The sequence below is a fragment of the Globicephala melas genome, chromosome 4 (genome assembly GCF_963455315.2).
Source record: "Globicephala melas chromosome 4, mGloMel1.2, whole genome shotgun sequence".
In the NCBI taxonomy this organism is placed as follows: Eukaryota; Metazoa; Chordata; class Mammalia; order Artiodactyla; family Delphinidae; genus Globicephala; species Globicephala melas.
Window position 1 is genome coordinate 28,979,696 of NC_083317.1, and position 16,814 is coordinate 28,996,509.

The 16,814-nt window shown below is 34.8% G+C and overlaps 1 protein-coding gene across 1 annotated transcript; it reads left to right on the top strand.

Annotated features, from left to right (window-relative positions):
* The first annotated feature begins 81 nt into the window (after window positions 1-81).
* HSPA13 (heat shock protein family A (Hsp70) member 13) lies at window positions 82-10,765 on the top strand. Its single transcript, XM_030877772.2, has 5 exons — window positions 82-185; window positions 1,756-2,096; window positions 4,512-4,725; window positions 6,501-6,668; window positions 7,627-10,765. Exons 1-5 carry the CDS (start codon window positions 161-163, stop codon window positions 8,292-8,294), a joined length of 1,416 nt encoding a protein of 471 aa, XP_030733632.1. The 5' UTR covers window positions 82-160; the 3' UTR covers window positions 8,295-10,765.
* Window positions 10,766-16,814: the final 6,049 nt, after the last annotated feature.

Sequence of the window (16,814 nt, forward strand, 5' to 3'; positions counted from 1 at the left end):
ACGGTAAAGGAAGTCCTTTCTCTGGTTCGAGATGTAGCTTCTCGGGCCGCGTCAGAGCAACAGGACTACATTTCCCAGAGGAGCACGGGGCGGCCGGGCGGCGTGGGGGCGGTGCCTCACGTCCGGTACAGTCATCCTAAGCCTCTTCGGCGGGACTGTGATGGCCGGAGAGATGACGATCTTAGGTCAGTGATCAGGAGGGTCCTTTGCGCTGTTGCGGGCACCTGAGCGGTTGAGGGAGGCCGGGGTGTTGGGGTCGTTGTTGCATCTGCTGGATCCCGCTGGCGCAGCGGGTAGGGCGCCAGAAAGGTGACTCAGAGGCGGTTTGGGGCTGTTCGCGACGCCGGGTTGGGGGTCGCCTCTAGGAAGGCCCGAGCCGCAGTAGGCCCGGGTAAGGCCGGCGGCGACCTCTGCATACATCCCAGGGACGTTGGGCCTCGGGAAGGGTTCTTTCCTACGCAACGTCGATTTTTGAATCGTTGGTTGAATTGGGGCCTTTGAGACGCTGCCAGAATGTGCATCTCCTAGATCCCTAGACCCCTTTGTGGAGGAAGGGAGAGGAACAGCAGCAGCATCCCGAGCTGTAGACTCATGGGATGCTGGATTTTGAGAGAGTCAGATACCTCTTTGATGTATAGTCCAGTGTTCTTTCCACCAATCCGGGTAGGAATTACCCTCTCCGGAGGAGAAGGTGATGAAATGCTTCCGAAAATGTGTACGTAGGGGCAAGAGGAAGGTGGGATTGGCACCTGATGTCATTTCATTATGTGTTGATGAGGATGACCTAATAATTAGTAAAGCCGACTCCTACAAATTGGTGTTTTGAGTTGTATGTAACGTGGATGGACACAGGTGTATAGCACAGCCTCCTGAAACCAAATAACAGGTTAGCTGTAAATACGAATTGACTTCTTTCTCCATCACTTATGTTTACAGTCTGCGTGGCGTTTGTTCGTATTTGGCTTTTTCAGCAATTAATATTTATTGAACAGTCTTCTACTGGCTGGGAACCATTGGTGCAGGGAATACAGCGTGACTAAAACCTGACTTCTAAGAGCTTCCATTTATGTTATCATCAGGGTTACACACTTTTAATTCTTCTCCGAAATATCACCTCTGCAAGATGTCCTCAACTCGTATTTAATACAGAAAAAGTTAACTATCTTCTGTTATGAAGTGACCGTTTAAAAATATCTAAGCAATTTCCAAAATTATTTTAATCCAGTTTATCCATTTCATCCTTTTGAAAGGAAAAAAGAGAGGGGATATAAAGAGTTTCACGTTTACAATAACAGAGCTTTTGCTGTGGAAATTTTAATGCTAGTTTCTTTTTAATAATGATATCTAAAGCTAATTATAAAACTATAAAATCTAAATATCATTTGATCAAGAATTGGATTATATTCTAGCTTTTGCTCCAGATGAATGACTTCTCCTGTCAGCATTAGCACAATTATTATCGAAATGTTTTTATTTTTTATTCCTTTACTCACCCATAAGTGAAACACACAAACATACAGGGGGTTTTTTGTTTGTTTGTTTTTGTTGTTACTTCATTTTAATTGTATTATAGTCAGTTTGCATTATGAAAAACTTGATGTTTGAGAAATGTTATCGTGAGTACTATAAAAGAAAATATTTGGACAGTATTTTTAGTCTAGTATGGAAGCGTGATAGTAAAGGGATTTTACTGTTGTAATTTTGCACATTGTACTAGTTTGATAAGACGCAACTTGTAATTTGCCTGTATTTCAGGATCAGCTGTTCTGACTCTCCTGTTGGCTGGCTATTTCGCGCAACAGTATTTACCACTGCCTACTCCTAAAGTGATTGGAATTGACCTTGGCACTACCTACTGTTCAGTTGGGGTGTTTTTTCCTGGAACAGGAAAAGTAAAGGTCATTCCAGATGAAAATGGGCACGTCAGCCTACCCAGCATGGTGTCCTTTACTGACAACGATGTTTATGTGGGGTATGAAAGCTTAGAGCTGGCGGACTCAAATCCTCAGAACACAATATATGACGCTAAAAGATTCATAGGCAAGATTTTTACCCCAGAAGAGCTAGAAGCTGAAATTGGCAGATACCCATTTAAGGTAAGTGAAGCCAAAATCTATTTTAACTTAAGTTCAGCATACTGTTTCAATTACTGCTTTGGCTTCAAGTTACAAAACATTCTATTTCAACAGACTCAGTTTGCCTGGAAGTTATATTATCTCATATAACAAACAATCCCACAGCAGCTCCAGGGTTAGCTAATTCAGTGGTCCCGCAGTATTACTGAGGACTTAGGACATTACCATCTCCTCACTCTGCTATCCTCAGAATGTCTGCACAGCTCTTTCATTGTAGCCGGAGGCTAATGAAGCCCCAGTACCTATAGATGAGTGGATGGATAAATAGATATTCTTGCTGTGTTTGTGTGTATACATATTTATATTCATAAAAAGAGATCATACTAGGCATGCTGTGTAATGACTTGTTTGAAACTCATCAATATATCATGGACAGTTAGTCAGTGGGCTCACATCATTATCTTTCATGGTTTTGTGAAACGACTGTTCCGCCAATTAATTGTCCAGTCTCTGTCAGTGTAAGTTTTATTTTTTCCCTGGTTTTCCACTATAATTGGAGCTTCAGTGAATATCCTTGTACATGTGTGTTTTTACACTTCTCTGATAATTTCCTAAATTTGAATTCAAGAACTGGAATTGATAGGCCAAATGATTGCATGTTTTTAAGTGTTTTGATTTGTATTGCCAGATTGTGCACCGAAAAGTTTATGTGCCCTTACCTATTTTTTAGACTGCCTGTATCTTCACTAGTTATTGTTTTTCAATCTTTGCCAATAGATAAATAAAAAATGGTATCTTGTATTAATTTGCATTCCTGTGATTTCTGTTGAGGTCAGACTTTTAAAAATGTGTTTATTGGCATTTTCATTTTCTTTAGTGATCCACTTCTTACCCTTTGTCCTGTTTTCTTTTGGGGTGTTTATCATTCCCTTAATGACTATAAAATACCTTTGTGATGTGTTTTCAGTATTTTTTCCTTTTTTTTAATAAAACTGATGTATAATTTTATTTTTGAACTGTCAAGACTGTTAAATTTTTATGTGGTAAAATCATCTCTTAATAATTTTTTAAAAATGTTTTTGGACTCTTACCATGCTTACAGTGGCCTTTCCCATCCTATCCACTTGTACTTTTTTTCTAATGCTTTTATATAAGTATTTGTAGGTTTAGGTTTTGCTGGGTTTTTTTTCTTTTAAACATTTAAATGTTTATTCCATGTAGGGTTCCCCCCACCCTTTTGGTTAATTATGAAGTGAGATTCTAAATAAATAGATTTTAAAATAGTGGTATCAGTGCTGCTTATTGATTAACGCATCATAAAAATTCTCAAATTTTTATTCATTTTCAAAGGAGCAAAAAAACAATCTCTCCAGGCATTTCTTAGGTTTACTTCTTTGTTCTCTTTTAGCTTCTTTCTTAAGACCCTTTACTAATTTGTAATTTTTCTTATGTAATGATAAAATCATATAAAGCTATACAGTTTCCTCTAAATTACAGCTTTGGGTACATTACTTATTGATGCAAGAGTTATTTTAAAGGTTTTTTTTGTTTGTTTTAAGTTTCTAAGTGATCATGTTTTTTTGTTGTTTCTGTTTCATGATCACTCTGAAGGTACTGGTATATTTGGGTCTTATTTTAAGGACCTTATTTTAAGTGTTCATAGCTTGTTTTTGTTTTCCCCAGGCAGGTAAAATACTTTTTGGAAGGTCAGATTTTCTTAATTGAAAACTAATTATGTAGTCTTGAATGATTGGGGTAAACTTCTTATAATTTCTTAGAACAGACTAATTCTCTTTTACTATTGATGTTAATACAAACTATTGGTGAAACTAGTATGTTTTAGAATTAGTCTAATTTTTTAAATGTACAAATGTACAACTACATTAGCAGGAAAAAGATGCTAATACATGTTTCCATGGAAACAAGAATGTGAGTGATATTGATTCTTAGATAAGAACATATCGAAGTACTAAAATTATTCTTGTTAATATGTACCAGAACATTCTTTCAATTATCTATTACTTTTGGAAATAAATCAATTTTTTAAAAAAGAAGATCTTGAGTCACAAACATGACTTAGCCACTGTTATTCCTTCTATTTTATCATTCATCTTTTCTTTCATTTAACAGATATATATGGAGAATCTTCTATGTTTCAATTATATGCTTAGTAATGAATTTTATTTTTCTGCTCTTATTGAGAACTGTGGAGTGGATTCATTTTATAGCTTTTAAAGTATGACTTGTAATAACTTCTAATCTTAGTAAATGCACTTGCTAGATAACAAATGAATTTTATGACCCTTTAAAGGTAAGTTTTGATTGAATACATTCCATATGTATGTGTGTTAGTGTATGTGTATGTATGTATATGTAGATATATACACACACAGTTTTATATATATATTTTTTTATCTTTGCAAATCTTATTCACAGGTTTTAAACAAAAATGGAATGGTTGAGTTTTCTGTGACAAGTAATGAGACGATCACCGTTTCCCCAGAATATGTTGGCTCTAGACTGTTGTTGAAATTAAAGGAAATGGCAGAGGAATATCTTGGAATGCCAGTTGCCAATGCTGTTATTTCTGTACCAGCAGAATTTGATCTAAAACAGAGAAATTCGACAATTCAAGCTGCTAACCTTGCAGGTAATATCACTTGCCTGAGTTACATTTTGCTCAAAATTTTGTTAGGCTGAAAATCTATAGTAATGTGTGTCATTTGCAAACCACCTAACTAGGCACCTAGACAAACTATATGGTAGATAAGTCAGATGGATTTTTATACAGGTTTACAAACAATTTAGAAAGCCCCATGGTGCAATGTAAAATGTGTATATTATGACAGCAGCCTATCAGGCATATGAGAAAGGCTAAGAAAGAACATGGACACACATTAGCAATGAGGAATTTTTTCTTCTAAAATTCTTTTAATGTTAAGATGAATATAATATAATGTTTTTTAAAAATCTGAGGTGGGAGAAAATTCATTCAACACCATTCAGCAAGTATTAAGTGCCTAGGTAAACAAAACAGATAAATCCATTTTCTCATGGAGCTTGTATTCTGTTGGAGGGAACAGAAAATCAGCCTTGAAGATAAGTATATTATGGCATTTCTTACTTAGCATTATTAACATTTGGGGCTGGATTATTCTTTGGTGTGGGGAACTGTCCTGTGTATTATAGGGCATTTTGAAGCACCCCTAGCCTGTACACACTCGAAGGTAGTGGCACTCTCCCCACCAAGTAGTGATAATTTTATGTCTCCAGATAATGCCAATTGTCCCCAGAGGAACAAAATGACCTCTGGTTGAGAGCCTTGATACAATGTATGTCAGAAAGTACCTTGCCGTAGAAAAAAAGACAGGATAAGAGGAGAGGGTGGGTGATCAGAGAATAGGGGGATTTGCAGGTTTTAAAGAGAGCGGTCAGGTAGACCTCATTGAGAAAGTGACATTTAAGCAGATTTGAAGGAAGCAAGGTTGTGAACCAAGCAGATATATGGAGGAACTGTGTTGTAGGAGAGAGAGTGCCAGTGTAGCAGCCATAAAATGAGAATTTGCTGGTACATAAGAAGATAGGAAGTTGGCCAGTGTGGCCAGAGCAGAGTGAGTGATGAAGTCAGAGAGCTAAGGGGAAGGTATTATGGTCTTTGAATAAATTCTTCAGTTTGACTAGTTTCTATGGCTCGTGATACATAAAGCCATACTACTTTCACGGCCGCTCGTTATGTGTGGCAGTTAGTTTAAAGCAGGAGTTTTGCTCAAGGAAATCTGATCTTTTGCTTGCATGTTTACTGTTTAACTTTACCTTGAAGTCAGATTTTGCTGTATATTTCAGATTTGCATTCAAGGGTCTTGCATCTTAAGTACTTTTTAAAAGTGTCATTGTAGCTATTGGAGCCTATCATCTGGATTTTTCATTTTATTATCATTTCTTCTCTGTTTATTCATGTGTTCTTTTTATCAAAAAGTCATTTTTAAAAGAAGAGCACACTAAGCTTACCTCATTTCTATAGCAGTTTGTTACAGTGCATAATGACCAAAGTTTATTTGCTTATTTAAGTTTATTATTAAGTATAATAATAAACTTATTAAGTTTATTCCCAAGTAAAATAGGAAAATTAGAAGAGGCTGAGAGATTTTTAAAAATTAAGTATTAATAAATAATAGAATGATGTATTCCGTGAATCTGGGCCTTTATTTCTTTATACTATAATCTTCTTTTAGAATAATTTTAATGACATCCATTTAGAAGAACGTATATTTACCCATCCCATGTCATTATTTTTATTGGGTTTGTGACTGTGTACTCAGTGGAGTTCACATCAGAGAAGATACTAATGTGTTGTAAGATTAAGTGAGAAGAAATTTCTTAATAGTGTCCTCTCATGATTGTTCTTCCCTCCAACCAATTTTATAGGACTGAAGATCTTAAGAGTAATAAATGAACCCACAGCAGCAGCTATGGCCTATGGTCTCCACAAAGCTGATGTCTTTCACGTCTTGGTGATAGATTTGGGCGGAGGAACTCTAGATGTGTCATTGCTGAATAAACAAGGAGGAATGTTTTTAACCCGAGCGATGTCTGGTAAGAAAAATAGAGGGAGCGTTAAAGAGATTGAGGCACGTTAACATATCTAATGTGTAAAGTGTTCATTTATAAATTTTTCCATATTCTTTGCGTTCATTTTGGTAATCTTCTGTACATGTAATCTTATGCCACCACTTATTGTATTTATAGCAAAAAGTTAAGTCTCAAAAAATAACTGGACATCCTGTAAGTCAAATAAATATACTGCCATTTGTAGCTAACTGAGCCAGTAGTTTTCACCTCCATGGTAAAGGGAACAGAAGGAAAGAAATTATTTTAAAATGAAGGACGATCAGTTTATTTCATTTAATAATCTTTTTCACAAAATAGATATCTTTAGGAAATCTAATAATAGTATTTTGCATTCTAAATTTTTTTTTAAGGTTAATTTAGTTTCAGGAATTAAGCCTGTGGAGCTTAAGTTACAGGTGGCCTAACTGGACTCCATTTAGAACAAAGTTCAGTGGTGAGCATTTATATTGCATTATTCTTTTCCTAATTAAATTATTTTTTCTACTTTTCAGCCCTTAATCATTTAAACAAAAGGATTTTTTAAAAAAGAAAATGCTTACTGGTACTTTTTAATTAAAAGAAGGACTTCCTTCTGTTGAAAATAATGACATTTAGTGTTTTTAAATTGCTACTTAAAAGCCGGTCAGTGTTCTCAATTTCTTACTTTCTGCAAAAGTATTTGATATCACTGAGATACTTCCTATTACATCATTTAAACCCGGATGTGCACTGTATTTTAATAGTACACATTTGAATTAAAATCATTTTAATCCAGTTATTTTTAATCAGTCTTTGTATGAATAAAATCTTAATACATTAAATAAGGACTTATTATTCCCAGAATATCATTTATACATACATACTACACAGACACACGTATATATGTACACACATACACATATATTCATAAATATAATATAAACTTTTTTAATTTTTAACTTAGGAAACAATAAACTTGGAGGACAAGACTTCAATCAAAGATTGCTTCAGTACTTATATAAACAGATCTATCAAACATATGGCTTCCTACCCTCTAGGAAAGAGGAAATCCACAGATTAAGACAAGCTGTAGAAATGGTCAAATTAAACCTGACTCTTCATCAGACTGCCCAGATGTCGGTATTCCTAACGGTGGAGAAAAAGGACGGGAAGGAACCTCAGAGTAGTGACACTGAACTGCCAAAGGACGAACTTTCCCCAGCAGACAGCCCCCATGTGAACAGCATGTTTGGAGCTAGCCTTCCTGAAAAGAAAAATGGAGAAAGTCAGGTTTTATTTGAAACAGAAATATCACGGAAGCTCTTCGACACCCTTAATGAAGATCTTTTCCAGAAAATACTAGTACCCATTCAGCAAGTGTTAGAAGAAGGCCACCTGGAAAAAACTGAGATTGATGAGGTGGTTTTGGTTGGGGGCTCAACTCGAATTCCTCGAATCCGCCAAGTCATTCAAGAGTTCTTTGGAAAGGATCCCAACACGTCTGTAGACCCTGACTTGGCAGTGGTGACAGGAGTGGCAATCCAAGCAGGGATTGATGGAGGCTCTTGGCCTCTCCAAGTCAGTGCGTTAGAAATTCCCAGTAAGCATTTACAAAAGACCAACTTCAACTGAATTATGGAGGGATGGTCATTTGAGATCTTGTTTGCTGATCTCTTCCTATTTATCAGACCACCTCTGTCCACTAAATCAAGTCTCTAAAATATCTCACACATTTACCTAAAAGGTAACATTTATATATATGAAATTTTACAGAACATTTTGTTTTAGAATTGAATGTGGCCAGATTGATCCTTGATTTTGGAGAGATCCCATTTCAACAAATACTTCTAAAGTGAAAGAATTGAGGTAAAACTCTTATAGGAGCATAGGTGACTGTATTTTCTGCGTTCTGGAAGTAGATATCCGTGTGCACTTAAAACTGTCTTCTATAAACATTGCCTAGTGCCAATTATAGGATTCCCAGTTCTTACTAAATTGTATTAGCAGGAGCTGGTAATTTATTTACTTGGTTATCACATGTAACTCTTAAATTTGAACTATACTTGAAGGACAGTGTTGATGTCAGGTACTTAGAGTGGCTGGGAGATAGTGTTATTAATATAAGCTGCATATATAATATTCAGTAACTGCCATATATAACAAAATTACTTTCACAAACTCAGTATCCCATTTTGTGTCCTATTCCTATAACCTGCATTCTCCAGACTTTCAAAATATATTTATTGGATCAATTTATTCTCTTTCTAAAATAGCTACAGATTTATTCAAATGTCTCATTACCAATTTATATTTTAGTTCCTTCATCTGCTATGTGTCATTCTCTGCTTGGATTTCCATGATTCTGCATGGTTTGAAAACAATAGAGAATTATTAATTACATTTTAAAAATGTGTTAATGTCACAATAAAGCCGTCATTACTATAAATCTGTTTTGTTATTTAAGACCTTTGTAGACATTGATAAACAGCAGTAATTAGGTACAGTATTTATTTTATGTTTTTGTTTTTGTTTCATTGTTTATTTTCAGTAAGCCCTGGAGAATTTAGCTTGCATTTGATTCAGTTTTACTGAGATTTTTACCCGTATTTAGTTTTGAATGAGGAAAATTGTACTCATTTGTAAAAACCTTGTTATTGTTTCCTACCATCATTTAAAACTAATCAGACTTGGACTGTTTTTAGCCTTAAGGTTAGTGTGTGATGAGAGCAAAAAGTCTGCGAATACTGGAAATAATGTGGAAATCTAATGTGGAAGACAATGTGAAAAAAATGTCCACAAATCCGTATTTGTAGTAGTTTTGGTTTGTTTCCTTTTAGAAAAGATGCAGGAACCAAGAAAGAAAATATAGTAGTTTTATTTATGTGATGCCCATATTATTTGAAGATTTTCTTTTTCCTTAATAGAGGCTACTTCCTATCGATATTCAAAAATTAAACTCTGGTCAGCAGTTTTGCTAATATAAAATATGTCTGCTTTATCCATTGTTGAATTTGAAAGGATGTTGAAGTTCCAACCACTGAAAAAGAGAAATAAGCAAGCTCATTTCAGCAACATCAAGACATTTCTGCTTCTCATAGTAAAAATCTGAGTGTTTTTTGCAGATCCTAAAAAAAAAAAATTTCTTAGCAATGAAATTGCTGTTAAAACAATTTCAATCAAATACTTTTGTGTACAGAAAATGTCTGTAGTAGGTAAATAGAAAAATATAAAATGTTGACATGTTTTATTTTAGAACTAAATGGAGAAATGCCAAAGAGGAATCCTTCACTGCGTTCTGAAAATATTCAAGTGTTCTTTTGGACTTTATAAAAATCTTTACTAGATTTTAAAATTGAAAAATATCTTTTTGCAAAGGTCTTTAGGAGAAAAGTGTTCAATTTATCAAAATCTCCATAGATAGTAACCAGCTTTAACCTAAAGCATTTTAAGACTTTTTTTTAAAAAGCTTGAATTTTTCCAGTATATGAGATAGTTCAGGACAATCTGTTAACAGTCCTTAGAGGAAACAATTTGCAAAACAGGGCAGCTAATCTCATACTCTAAAATTGGAATTTAAATAATTTGATTGTTTCTGAAAAATAGGCAGTGTTGGAATTGGGGGACATTAGTTTAGCATATTAGAAAAGCATAACTATTCTCTAGTATAGTTATACCTTTAAAAAAAATGTCTTCAATCATATTAGGGGGCTATATATAAATAGTCTTGAAATGAATGTAGTTTATTTAAAAGGTAAAAATGCATTCTGAAAGGGATCATTTATGCATAATAATCTGAAGACATTTTTCATAAAATACATTTTGGTTGTACATCTTGCTAGTGTTTTTTGAAGTACATAACTTTTAAAATATTAACTGTCTTGTATGATTAGAATATGTGAATGAATAATTTATTTTGTCAGGAATGTTTTGGTATTTACTGTTTTCACTGGAACCACTTATGTATCAGCAGATACTGTTGTGTATAACATGTTCTGAAGATCATAGTTATTGTGCATAACAGATTGTGCCTCTTAGATTTGTGTGTATACAGGTATTTCACATTTTAATGTAAATAAATACCACTTTGCAGTTTGTTTTTTAAATTGTGTCCTTCATTTTCTATTCTGGACTATGCCCAGAGTACATATTTGAGGTATGTAAATAAGAAAGGAAACGGGAATAGAGCTGATCTGATGCTCACGGCACGTGACCTCAGCAGCTATTACCTAATTCCCTACATCCTGAATGTCCCTGGAATTGCTTACTTTTCTACTTACTTTTCTTTTTTTTAATTAATTTTTATTGGAGTACAGTTGCTTTACAATGTTTTGTTAGTTTCTGCTGTACAGCGAAGTGAATCAGCTATACATATACATATACCCCCTCTTACTTGGATTTCCTTCCCACTTAGGTCACCACAGAGGATTAAGTAGAGTTCCCTGTGCTGTACAGTAGGTTCTCATTAGTTATCTGTTTTATACATAGTAGTGTATATGTGTCAATCCCAATTTCCCAGTTCATCCACCGCTCCTTCCTGCCTTGGTGTCCATATGTTTGTTCTCTACGTCTGTGTCTCTATTTCTGCTCTGCAAATACGTTCATCTGTATCATTTTTCTGGATTCCACATATAAGCGATATATGATATTTGTTTTTCTAGATTAGTTTTGGCTCTGTTATAGTCGGAAGCCATGAATTGGTATTCAGAATTTTGAGTATACTGTTCATGATACAGGAAATGTCTCTTCTTTGACTAATTTAGAAGAGACATTTCTTGTATCATGAACAGTATACTCAAAATTCTGAATACCAGTTCATGGCTTCCGACTATAACAGAGCCAAAACTAATCTAGATAGTTAATAATCCTGCATAATAGACTACTGTAATCCTTTGGTTGGTGATTAATACTTTATAATTCTCTAATAAAGTTTATTCTTTGGGCAAGAAACTCAATACAATTTTTTTTTAAGTTCATTTGATAAATGTCTTTTCAAATGAGCCCTTAAATAAAAACAGTAGATTTGACTCTCCAATCACTAGTTCCTGTGATTCCTTCATAGTTATTTTAACTACTGCTGCTCGGAGATTCAAAATATATGAGGAAATAATAGTGATACATCCACATTTATTTCACTTGACTAACAAATACACAGTGCCCTATTGAGGTAGGCAGCTTCTTATGTGACTTCAAATGCTTCCACCTGGTATTCAAGGCTTCAAATGATGTAGCCATACTTCAAATTTGAATGTAATCTTATGAGAGACCCTAAGCCCGAATCACTGAGCGAAGCAGTTCCAGAGTCACGATTCACAGAAACTGAGATAATACATTTTTTGTTGTTTTAAGCTTACTAAATTTTTATTTATTTCTTATTCAGCAATAGATAATAGTGCTTACTATGTACAGGAGTGTTCTAAATGTTTTAACAATACTAATTAATTTTGTTCTAACAAACTTAGGGGTAGTTCCTCTTACCCCATTTTCAGATAGGGAAATTAAGGCACAGATGTGTTAGGTAATTTTCCCAGGATTATACAACTAATACGTAGCAGAGTTATTCAAATCCAGTCCATGTTCAGCCCCAATGCTGTGCTGCCTTATCCATCCCATAATGCAATCCTATAGCACCATTTTTGTTCAGTACTAAACTGGATAGTATCCATGAAAGACCTCTTGTTTACCAGATAATGTTACAGGTTTAGACAGTGCTATTTAATTCTTTACATTTCTGAGAAGCAAATTTGAATTTACAGATTTTTTAAGATGCGAAATGAAGATAATAGTACCTAATTCATTGGGGTTTTGTGAGTGCCTGGCAAGAAAGTGCTAAGTATTATGAATGGAGATGATAGAAGGAGAATGAACAAAGTTCAGTGACTTGCTAATTTTATGAGGGATTATAAGAAAATGCCACAAGAAAATAGGTTATTTTCCCTAATATCCTCAAGACCCTGAAACTATGAGTCAAAAACTTCTGCAGAATTCTGCAGAAATATGAGAGAAAATAAATTTGCTGTGGTAAAGCATTTATTTAGTTTTGGGAAGAATTAATAGCTTGCCTCACATTAAGTTTTTTGGATGTTAAAAAACTAACAAATACAGTCTGTCTTACACCTCATTGAATTAACTATTTTTTGGCTTACCTAAAAGACCTCCTGAAATGTCTTAAATGGCATAACACAACTTTATAACTATAGCTATATACGTGTGTGTGTGTGTGTGTATATCTACGTACACAACGTAAATACATAAATACACACACACAAACACACAATTCTGTTAAGAGTTCATCCAATCACCTTAAATTGCTTAACATAGCCTATATAGTATTGGAAACTGGAAATTGGATCTTATTAGTTGTAACCACTACCCTTCTTTTGTCTCCCAAGTAACTAAATAAAGAATATTTTGTCATAGTCGAAAAATACTTTGTGACAAAAAGTAGTGGTGGCAGACCTTGCTAAATGCTACTGCAATTATCTTTTCTATTCATTCTTACTTTCAGAACCCAGTTTTTTTGGAGTGGCGACATCCCCTACTTTAAAAATTATTTTGCAGCTAGGGATGGGTATGTGACATAATTCTGCTCTACCTTCTTGAAATGCAGACATGATGCTGGAGATAAAGCAATGGGTTTGCAACTACCAATCAATGGACATGTAATAGATGGTTGAGCTAAAGGTAGAAGTGGCCAGTGGTGTTATGGAACTGCTCTGGCCAGCTTTGTCCTTTCTACCTTGGGACTTCTTTCTACCTAAGAAAAACAAGCCCCTTAGTTGTTTACACTTCTTTCTTTGTTTTCCTTCTTTCCTTCCTTGTGTTTTTAAACTTTTGACCGTTACTTTGTGGTTAAACATTTGGTCAAATTGCCATTTGTTGGACTTCTGCTTCTGGCCAAGACGGAATAAAAAGGAACTGATTCAACTAAAAAGTGGAAGAAAATACATGAAACAACAGTTTTCAAGACCTTACGCATCATGGCCAACATTAATTCTTGTCTATTACCTCTGTAAAGTCATAGCTATAGCAATACAGGGAAAGCAGAGGCTGTTCTGTAATACCTGGAAATTGTTGCACAAATGCTCAGAACAGAAAGCCAGAAGCAGATGTTCAGACAGAGTTAGTGTTGACTAAAGCTGGGTTAACATTTATGCCTAGCTCCTGTGGTACTCCACTGTCACGTATTCTAAATCATTCATTTAGTCTTATTCTCTGATAACCACATTACATTTTCTATCAAGAGTTGAAAAATAGCAGTAAACCAATAATCATTCGCAAGTGTATTAATGATAAGCTGAGTCTTATAAACATGAACTCAAAAATCAATCTTGTATCTCTTCCCCTGACACACAAAAATGCACATGTATCATTTTCCTTGTAAGTGTTTTGGAAAAATATTTTTCAAATTTTTCACAAATATTTTTCACAACTATCACAAACATTTTTCAGTTTATGATATATTTTAACATTTTACTCATATGCCTATTCATTTTTTTTTTTATAAGGTACGCGGGCCTCTCACTGTTGTGGCCTCTCCCGTTGCGGAGCACAGGCTCCGGACGCGCAGGCTCAGCGGCCATGGCTCACGGGCCCAGCCGCTCCGCGGCATGTGGGATCTTCCCGGACCGTGCGTGGCACGAATCCGTGTCCTCTGCATCGGCAGGCGGACTCTCAACCACTGCGCCACCAGGGAAGCCCCCTATTCAGTTTTATTTTTCTCTTTGTGCTGCCCTCAAGAGAGAAAATGTTGCTATCTTTGATCAACTATGATAACTTGAGCATGTGCAAAATCTGGTTGATCTGTAAATAACCTGGTTACCTAGTCAGCGGTCATCAAGAGAAGCCAGTCAGCCTTTACTGGGTTCACACCAGTTACCTTGGCCCCATTAACCCAATAGCAGCCACCATACAAACTACCAAAATAGTATTAATTTTCATAAAAAAATTTAGAGAAATGTGGCTCATAATGTAGCCAGAAGTCCTGATTTCTGTATTCCACAGATGGTCTACTTGCTTGGAAAATGACAGCTAGAAAAGTGGGAACTAGGAGAACTGGAAGGAACTAGAAAGAGATCTGCCCTGTTTCTGCCTTCTCAGCTTTGCTTAATCTCACTGAGATCAATCACACTGCACACCACTGAGGACCGTGTCTTATTTTAATCTCCAATTATCCCCAAGTTTTTGCTGTGTATAGAATAGCCTTTCATAAACATTGGCTCAGTTTTACCCTTTTTGTTTACTTAATACTATGTCCTATGATGTGATTTTGTTTGTAAACACAAAACTGCAACTATAAGGAGAGGAGATAGGACTGTTGGTACTGAAGTGATTGCTAACATGTTACTGAATGTTTTCTATATTCCAGAAAGAGTTTTATCTGTCCTAAATGTTGTGTTATCTCATTTAATTTTCAAAAAAAAAAATCAAAACCCTTAGGAGGTACATAAAATTCTTACACCCAAATAAGTCCAGAGAAATAAGTTAACTTGCCCAAGTTTACACAATTAGAAAGTGGTGGAGTTGAGATTTAGCATAAGCACTTTGTCACTAGATCCTGAACTCTTTTAACTACTATAATATTTTATTTTAATTTTCTTGATTTTTTTCCTAGAATAAAAGCCCTCTAGACCAGTTAGAACTATTTATTATTTTCACGTGTATTAAAATACTGCATTACATCTTCTTAACACTAACTTTGATATCAAAGCTATATTTAAAAGTATATGAAATTGCCCTTATTCAACTATTTTTTTACCTACAAAAATGACTATTTCATATGGCTCAAACTAATACTATATTTGAAGAAGCACCCTACCCCCAAGGTTTAATTCCATTTGTCTACACAGCTATTGGTTTAAATTCTTCTCCGCCCCATTCTTGAACTATGGACTCTTTAAGTGGCTCTTCTAGGAATGAGACATCTTATTAGAGAACTGAAAACATCATCATCAGTTTTGTAGTCATCTGGGCCTGGATTCTACATTTTATTGGCCAAGGTCCTCTTGGTATCTTATCATATTTGGTAAAATAGGATGAGCGGTAATAACTTTCTTATATTCTTTATTGAGAATTGAAAGTAATAAATTATTCCAGTGCCTTGCACATTACTTGGCATATAGTGGGCTTTCAGTAATAAATATTCTCATCCTAAAATAATTCAACCTAATGCTTCTTAGGATTTTCATTCTATCAGCTAAGGTAAATATTTCTGCATATCCAAATGATAATAATTATTTTCTTAATATATTTTGAAGTTAAAATTTTGAAATAAATCATTGAATTAAAAGGTTTTTTTAATTCAAATTTACTGCTTCTCTATAATCCAGTCATTTTAAGTATCCTGCACTTTGTTTCAAAGAGTACTTCAGTGATTGAACAAACTTGATGTACATAATAAAAATGAGAATGAAATATTGATTTTTTAAAACACAATAATATTATATTGAGTAATTTTGGCTTAGTCATTTTAAATGACTAATTTATTTTACTTTTTCTTTTTCCTCTTTATTTAACTATATTATACATGAGATATCATGTATATATATAGCTATAACTATCTATCTATATTTTCACAAATCCTAAGTATACAGATTGATGATTTTTACAAATTGAACCAATACTCAGACCCAGATCAAGAAACAGAACATAATCATTTCCCAGAAGCCCACCTTGTTCACCCTTTCAATCATTACCCATCACCACCAAGAGTAGCCAATATCCCGACTTCTAGGAGTATAGTTTCTCTTCTTTATTTTTTTTTTTTAAAAAAAAACCTTTTGTATCAATAGAATCATGGAATCATATAAGAATATGCTTTTGTGGTTGACTTCTCTTTTTTATAGTTTTTTTTTAAATTTTATTTATTTGGTTGCATGGGGTCTTAGTTGTGTCAGGCAGCCTCTTTGTTGTAGCTCGTGGTCTCCTTAGTTGCAGCACACAGCTCCTTAGTTGTTGCACATGAACTCTTAGTTGCGGCATGCATGTGGGATCCAGTTCCCTGACCAGGAACCAAACCCGGGCCTCTGGCATTGGGAGCATGGAGTCTTATCCACTGTGCCACCAGGGAAGTCCCCTGTGTTTTCTTTCACTCCACATTATGTTTGTGAGATTCATTGGTGTTGTTGCCTGTAGCATTTGTTCATTCATTCTCAT